Genomic DNA, 7951 nt, shown 5'->3' with positions numbered 1-7951 from the left:
CTAAATTGATGGAGCCAAGCTCAATAGTTGATCCAACGTAATCTTGATTGAAGCTTGTTTTAGAGCTTTGAATAGTTTTGTTGAGAGATTTTCCTCACTCTATGCCTTGCTGCCTACATCATAGTTTCATCTTTTGGACTATGTCCCTAGAGTCAGACTTACTGTCGCACTTTTTGTCAGACCGAATGTTACTTTTTGGATTTTGTGTCGTACTTGTTGTCCCTTCATTTGCCCAAGTGGATGTAGCACTTGATTTTGTGGCTATATCAATGAAAGGGGTCTTCAATTATGGAGGGAGGTTATTGAAGTTGGCATGGTTTGATTGTTACCACCTGCAAAACTCACTTTATAAATTACCAAGTACTATATGAAGTACTTCCAATATGATTTTTAGGTGCATGTGGCTGACATGAAGTGCACAATTGTCCTTCAAGTTGCTAATGCTTGTCTCAGAGTGTTTTTTTGCAAGTATGAAGCAAGAATGAAGCATTGTAGAATTTTACTATATTTTGGGAGAAACCCTTATAACTTACATTTTGGATTCAGAAAATGTGTGGTGTGTCTTTAGGTGTGCCCTTTCATTTTTTGTTAATTTGTTGTAGAGGGGCTACCTCTAAGACTAGTGTTGGATGAAGCATAAGGGTCCAACATTCATGTACACAAGCATATCACTAGAAAGTGTTTAATGCAAAAGAAGTAAGAGACCACTCAAAATTTTTATTAATAACCTTTTGCTAGATAATTTAAAAAAAAGGGGAAACCTTTTGGTGAATTGATATGTGCAAGCCTAAATTGAGGAACATAGAGGTATAAAAATCCTTGGTGGCTAAAACAAATGAAGAGCTCCATCTCTTTTCATGCACACAAAAATTTTATAGTTATGTAAACCTATAGAGGTATTGAGTTTGATGGTAGATATTCATTTTATGCAAGTATGTGCCTTATGATATTTAAATTATCATAAGGCATTTTGTTGACTTTTGTAGTCCTAGTCTAGTAAAGAAGAATCACATAGCAAGGCTCCAAAGGAGTCTTCTAGCACACATAACTGTACTAGTGCAAACTAGTTCCAAAAGAGTCTTCTAGACCAAAGGCACACGTAACTATACTATTGCAATCTAGATCATATGCTAGCAAGGTGAGAAGATAAAGTTGATTTTTATTTCCAACAAGAAGTGCCACAAGAAAGAGATTATGAAACACATCAATTTACAAATGTTTTAAATGAATTAAAATCTTGCTCAAATGTTTATACCTTTGACTCTATTTAGCTCATTAGTACTACCACAAATGCATTTTTTGTTTCAATAATTGTGTCATTATCTTGGTTGAATGCATGACAAACAAGAACCCATTGCATGAACAAGCAGAAGTATCGAGTGACTTGACAATATTTGCATGCATAATAAGGTGGGGATAAGGTGAGGAGTAGGATAGCCCCACACTATATAAAGCTAGTCTCTATAGATGATGCCAATATATGGGTACATGCTTTTAGTGTGCAAATCATTATTTTAGGGATACAGGTAGCTTTGTGCCCCTATGCACTTTGGATTGTATGCTCAATTTTAGTTCAAATTAAAGATCATTTTAAAAATAGATGGAAGACCATCAAACATGGAGTGAAATCTATAAGTATGGAACACCATGGGTAGAATATAGAGTATAATGGTACCTATTTCTATAACTCTACTCTAGCTATGACTAGTTTTTAAAAACCAAGACTTATTGGACTGCAAGGAGAGTGCTTGATCACCTTTGTGCAAGCCAACTAAGGTGAGCCACCTAGGTTAGCATGGAAAGAATCTATACAAGCACCAAGTGTTATTCAAAAACCTAAAAGATGCTTGGTATTGCTCTCTACTCTGTGCACAAGGATACAAGTCCTTGGATAGAATAACTCCTCTTTGACAACCCCTCCCCCCTCTAGCCAAGGCTTCAGACTAGGCTTTCATCTTTTGTTGTAAAGGATCTCATTAGATCCAACCCTACCATGACAAACAACAAGAGTGTTAAAGTCATTTTGATACAAATAAAACATACAAGATTTCCAAACAAGTATGGGGGAAAAACTTACCTATTGCATGAAAGTTGGTGGTGTGGAGGATTTGTCTTATAGCTATACTAGGTTTTGAGCTATCTATAAATAATAATAATTGTAGAGTGGAGAGTTTATTTGAAGTGATTGTATTTTTTTTCTTGTAAATATCAAATGCTAAGTAATACTATTAAGTGTTAGTACATTATTTTGAATTGGATTTAGACATTTAGAAGTCTCAATGACTATACCAGTGTAATGAATGAAAAAGTAAAGGAAACATGTTAGTGATAATGAGTTGGCAATGCAAAGGAAACATAGCAACCCACTGCACCCCTATTTTTGTCAATTGTATGATTGCACTTGTTGTATGGAGATGAAGTAAAAGCAAACCCTAATCCCAATATGTACCCTTTTCTTTACCCTCCTTAAATTTTTATAACGCCATGGAAGCTGACAACTTTCAGTACAATCAAGTTACAACTTTAAACATACAAAGTAAGATTGTATATGTTTAGTTAAGAATAAGCAATTTTAAGGAGGAAATCCTCCAAACACAACAAAGTCTAATATCATTTTTGACTATTTGTCCAACCTTCTTTGTGTGTTGAAGCAACTTTGCCACGCTATTCAACATGGTGTTGATGGTCATCATTCACTTCAAGGTAGAGGATGTGTGGTAGATAGCACATTGTAATTAATTGAATGAATGTGAGGGAAGACCATCTTGAAACTCCACTTATCCAAATACTTCTTGGTGACAAGTTCCCATGTCATTGAGCACTTTAGTGTGTGATAAATTCCAATGTCACTTCGTGAATTTTTCTTCCAATGTAGTAATTCATGGTCATCTGATTCATCTCTTATGTATTATTTCCTTCATGAGAATTGTAAAGCTGCCCCATGTTGACACATCTCCTAGAGAGCTCATAGTTAGAACAAGTGCTTAAGGGCTTCTTCATTTCGAACCTACATGGGTTTACATCTTGCCTAAAATAAGGGCTGTTGAAGTTAAATTTGGTCACTTGGACATAGCAACAATGACTTGATAGAATTTCTTTTCTAAGTACAGTAAAACAAATCTTCTATTTTTCTAAGATGTATATGAGAAGGATTGATGCATAGCACACACTACACTCCAATGGCTTTAGTACTAAAGGTTGAGATTATTTACTAAATTGTACTCCAACTTCCTTATTAAAGGTTTCCTCTTTGTTTACACGCTATTGCACTCCGACTTTAGTGCTGAAGGTAGAGATTATTTACTAAATTGTAGACGATTGTATGCAAGGGCCCCATACCTCACCATCAACCATTACTGGAGTTCCAAAAACTTCAATGGGGGTTATGAAGATCCTTTGCACCTTGGACATTATATGCCTTGCATTTTGGCTAACCACTTGCGTCACAATCAAGACTCCTTTGGCCTTGCACATGTTTCACTAAGGGTGACAACAATATTAGCCCTCCCCTTGCTTCAGCACCCTCCCTTGAACCTACCTGAAGGGACCAACAAGGCTTGGAGAGGGTCAAAATACACGTACCTCTAACCTATACAAGCTACATTGCTTTGCTTCCTACAACTCAAGGGGAAGCCACTAGACACATTATTGCGCGAGCATGTAATATTGAATGCACTTGAAGCAAGTGCACAAGCTAGCGCTTTGCTGCAATTTCAACATGTTAACTTTTCATTGTAGAGGGGTGGCCAAACCAGTAGCAAAGCCTAATCACATTGATACCATATTACTGTGTGGGCTCACTCTATGAAAGGCATCTTGACAAGTAGAAGCCACATAGGAGGGCCCATACCTAGCCACTCCAAGAGCTCATATCGTGAAGACATTGATGGCAATTATGAAGCTCTTTTGTATCTAGGGTGTTACATACCTTGTATGTTAGCCAATCCCCCGGTATGTGTGATTAAGGTCTTACCACATCTCCATGAAGGTGGGGCCATATTATCCCTTCGCTTTGACACAAATGACTCTCAAGGTGATGATACCAAGGGCATGCGAGAGGTTATGAGAGGCTTCCAAGCATTAGAATTTTTAATAGTGAGGGTTCCCATGTTAAATTAGGGAGGGTCCTTTATATTCCTTGGCAAAAGTCCTTCCAAAAGTTCTAGATTTGGAAACTTTAGGGTCAAAAGATGCAAGAGGCCCTTGAGAACTTCCAAAATTTGTGAGAGAGTCTATGTTTGTCATTGGTTGACATTGATGGAATCTGCATGTCTTCCACAATCAAGAGTTTTCCACAAATTTTGGCACGGATCCATCATTGCCACAAAATAGGTTATTGCAAAGAAATTGATGGGCATGCTAATTGGTGATGGTGTCATTGGCATAGGAGCAATGCTTCCCTAAGCAACTCAAGGTGGTGCAACAATTCCCCTCCTTGTAACATCTTGTAATTCCAAAATCATGGAGTAATTTGGTTAAGTGTTCTATATTCATAATCTTCACCAAACGATACATCTTGAAGCTCGTAGTTCTTGTTGTGACAATGTAGGAAACATTCTGCATAGTTTTCTTTTACCTGGGACCTCAACTATAGTACCTTCCTTCAACTCAGAAAAGCAAGGCCCTTTCCAGTAGCTGCTGTCCAGCAACAGAGAGCTCTTGAAGGCTTGCTAAGACTTAGCATTTTGATGTACAAAGCTTAGATGGCCATCTGAATCAAGGCTGAGAAGCCAAACCAGAATTTCCACCAGTTATCAAATACAAAAGGATCAACTGACATCATCGTTGATACTTCTCTGGTTGATACTTCCTGGGCTTTCACTTTTCATTTTCTAGTGCTGATCCCAAAGAACTTATGAACACTCAATGTGGAAGGCAGAATATGGTATTCGATAATTACAGGAGAGGCAGCCTACACTAAGATCATATCTGCGATAACGTTTCTTGCAAAACTTTGTACACCTCATCACCTGATCTTATGTCATCAAGCTACATATATTGTCTACAGACAGGACAAGAAACATGCTTGATCAACCACCTGTCCACACAATTCATATGGAAAGTATGATGGCATGTTGGTAAACTCCTTGCAGTATCTCCTTGCTCTAGTTCCTGTTTTAAATGAGCAACCATGAAAATGGTTAGAAACAGAGTTATAGCTGTGTCCAAAAGACTCTTCCCTTCCATCAGCACAAGCTTACCTGCAAGCATATGGCACAGGAAATAGTATCCCCGGAAGCATCTATCCTGTTGCTCTGAGTAACAGTGTGCCGTGGGAGACTTTCTAGAAACTCCTCTGAAGCACCTTTAATTCTTCCTTCCCCAGGTGCAAACATCTCGTAAAGTTCTTCATAGCTCATTTCAGCAACATTTAACTGTCAAAACCCACACTTGCTGTCACACTCTAGCATAAAAATGTGAGGTCATTCTCTAGCTTTAAGTCCCCTGTTCGACCACTGTAGGTCTCTACCCTTACCTATCCATAGAAAGATCAGGAACTAAACGAATTGCACTCATCTAACAACGTCTCCCCTCTCTTATCTGCCGCCCTCTCCCACACCATCTCTTGCCCAGCTGACAACACATTTCACAAAATGCAAATGTCAACACTTCAGGAGGAATGCTGATAATGACTTACGCGGCACAATCGAATGGCGTTTTTAAAAGCTCAATTTTCATTTCCTAAGAGCCAAGGTCTCTCTCTCTCTCTCTCTCTCTCTCTCTCTCTCTCTCTCTCTCTGTCTATCTATCTATCTATCTCTCTCAGAGTGATTTGAACTTAGAACTATTCCTGTTTACTTTTACCCACACAGTGAGAAACAGAATTCAATATTTTACACCCCTTTATAAAAAGGATGGACATTGGATGGATGAACTTATCTTGAAAGACTAGGCATCATCTGGTAATCAGCTTTCTTACTCTCATGAAAAAGGTAAAACAAGTTCCTGGCCTATGATAGCAGCTGGGGTGTGCAAATATATTGTTGGATAGTTCCTGTGACCAGATTCCAGAAACTGGCAAAAAACGAGCTATTCCTGCCGTGAACTTTATGCTGGCGCCTACAAAAGGTGTGGTTTGGTGTTTCAGTGTGAGACCCAAAGGTATAATGTAATCAGTATGCGCTCATAGAGGATAGTAATTGAAATTCCATTTCCCCCTTCCGCAAGCCGAGCTGGTTGTTAGAGGCTACACAAGTCTTACCTGCCAATGATGCGTTGCTGAGACGGCAGGAACCACGTACTCCTGGACAAACCTTCCACTCAATAGGTCCTCAACGAAATCACCCTGCAATAAGTTAGTCGTTGCATTCAGACATAGCATTCCAATCGATCTGAAATCATCGCTGTAGAGCCTAGATGCCAATGGGAACGGACCATTGATGAAAATGAGCTCGATCCAGAACGCTCTGAGTGCCAGTAGGCCCTTGATGCTTCCAAAACTTCAACCGATAGAACTGCACCAGCCACCGCACCTAAACCTGCTCCTCGGAATAGTCCGCTCTGTGCTGCCCGGCCGGCTAAAGCCCCCGTGACCGCTCCAGTAAATGCACCCACTGCCAACGCATATTAAAAAAGTGCGTTTAGATTTAAAGATGGCAATTGGGTTCGTCAAACAACTTTTCTTTGCACAAATCTCAGTAATTTGGGATTTCATGCTAGACGGGCAGAGCGCATCTGTGTTCTTGCCTGCGTCAGGAAAAGGAGAGAGAGAGAGAGAGAGGGGAGGAAACTTGATTGTGAACCAGGAGAATGCAAGAGCTAGTAGCCGTCATAGGCAAGACCAAGAATTGCAAAGAGCTGAAAGATATGATTTAGATCATGGGATCGTGTTCACTACCACGCTACGGTTTGGAAGCAAACGTAGAGAAAAGATTGCGAATCAATAAGAAGCATGAAGATTCTATAGAACTACGTCTCGCAGGCAAGATTGAAAACTCAATGTAGGAAAGGAAAAAGAAGAAGAAGAGAGAGAGAGAGAGAGAGAGAGAGAGAGAGAGAGAGAGGGGATGCCATGGCGGATGGAGAGGGAAGCGAGGATCTGACCCATGGCGAAGACGCCGGTGAGAGCGCCGGAGAGCATGGTGGAGAGGAGGCGAGGGAAGCTACAGAGGGAGAGGGAGGAGGAGGAGGAAGCAGACGAAGAGGAAAGGAGCAGGGGGTGGAGGAGCCAGAGGTAGCGAGAGCAAGGTCGAAGGGAGTAGCACATGGAGCAGGAGCGGATGGAAAGGGGGTTGTGGAAGGTGCAAGACGGGCAGATCCAGGATTCGTCTTCTTGTTGGTGGAGGATGTCCATAGCCAATCGATGATTTTCAATCTCAAGAACAAAAGGTGGACAAACTCCAAACAGAGACGAAAAGGTTCACAATCTTGAGTTCTCAAGAAAAGGTGGACAAACTCCAAGCATAGCACACAGCAAGAGGGTGAGAGCTCTTCTATGGGCTTTTGCTTTGCTCCACAGCCGCCCCCAAGATCCAAAGCAACAACCAAGATGGTGCTATGGGCATGGGCTTTTTTTTTTTTGGAAATAAATTATTATTAGACAAAGGTGGGGAGTGTTGGCCACCTTTCACTAAGCCAAGGCCACCTAAATATAGATTTTGCATCATTGTCTTATTTATATATAGTTGGTTTGTAATTATCAATTATCTAATATTTTTGTTGGCCACCTTTCACTAAGTCAAGGCCACCTAAATATAGATTTTGCATCATTGTCTTATTTATATATTAGTTGGTTTGTAATTATCATTTTTTGCAATGATTTTTTTCTTTTGAAATAGATTATTATTTAAGCTTTAATAATTAAAAACAAGCTCTTAGCTTGTTTTCGAATTTGTCTCCATCTTACTTTTATGTTAGGTTGCTTATGTCACATGTTGTCTTGTACTTATCAAATCTTGCATTCTAACATTTAAGACTTGGATGTTGACCAAATCAAACCAAATGCTTAAGT

The 7951-nt window shown here is 39.7% G+C and overlaps 1 protein-coding gene across 1 annotated transcript; it reads right to left on the bottom strand.

The window, feature by feature from the left end:
• Positions 1-4343: 4343 nt before the first annotated feature.
• LOC147885931 (NEP1-interacting protein-like 2) lies at positions 4344-7418 on the bottom strand. Its single transcript, XM_087396325.1, has 5 exons — positions 7045-7418; positions 6376-6554; positions 6203-6286; positions 5202-5375; positions 4344-5112 (listed from the first exon to the last, which is right to left on the bottom strand). The coding sequence occupies exons 1-5, from the start codon at positions 7292-7294 to the stop codon at positions 4990-4992; spliced, it is 810 nt and encodes a 269-aa protein (XP_087252451.1). The 5' UTR covers positions 7295-7418; the 3' UTR covers positions 4344-4989.
• Positions 7419-7951: the final 533 nt, after the last annotated feature.

The sequence above is a fragment of the Dipteris shenzhenensis genome, chromosome 25 (genome assembly GCF_047967505.1).
Source record: "Dipteris shenzhenensis isolate YYH24624 ecotype China chromosome 25, Dip_SZ_1.0, whole genome shotgun sequence".
Classification (NCBI taxonomy): domain Eukaryota; kingdom Viridiplantae; phylum Streptophyta; class Polypodiopsida; order Gleicheniales; family Dipteridaceae; genus Dipteris; species Dipteris shenzhenensis.
This window is presented reverse-complemented; position numbering and strand designations above follow the sequence as displayed.

Bases quoted from the DNA above. Each gene is read 5' to 3' on its own strand.
- LOC147885931 (XM_087396325.1), bottom strand. From the start codon at position 7,294: ATGGACATCCTCCACCAACAAGAAGACGAATCCTGGATCTGCCCGTCT. The intron at 6,287-6,375 runs GTCCGTTCCCAT...AACTTATTGCAG, and splicing joins CGAGCTCATTTTCATCAATG to GGTGATTTCGTTGAGGACCT. The intron at 5,376-6,202 runs GTAAGACTTGTG...GGGTTTTGACAG, and splicing joins CAGCAACGCATCATTGGCAG to TTAAATGTTGCTGAAATGAG.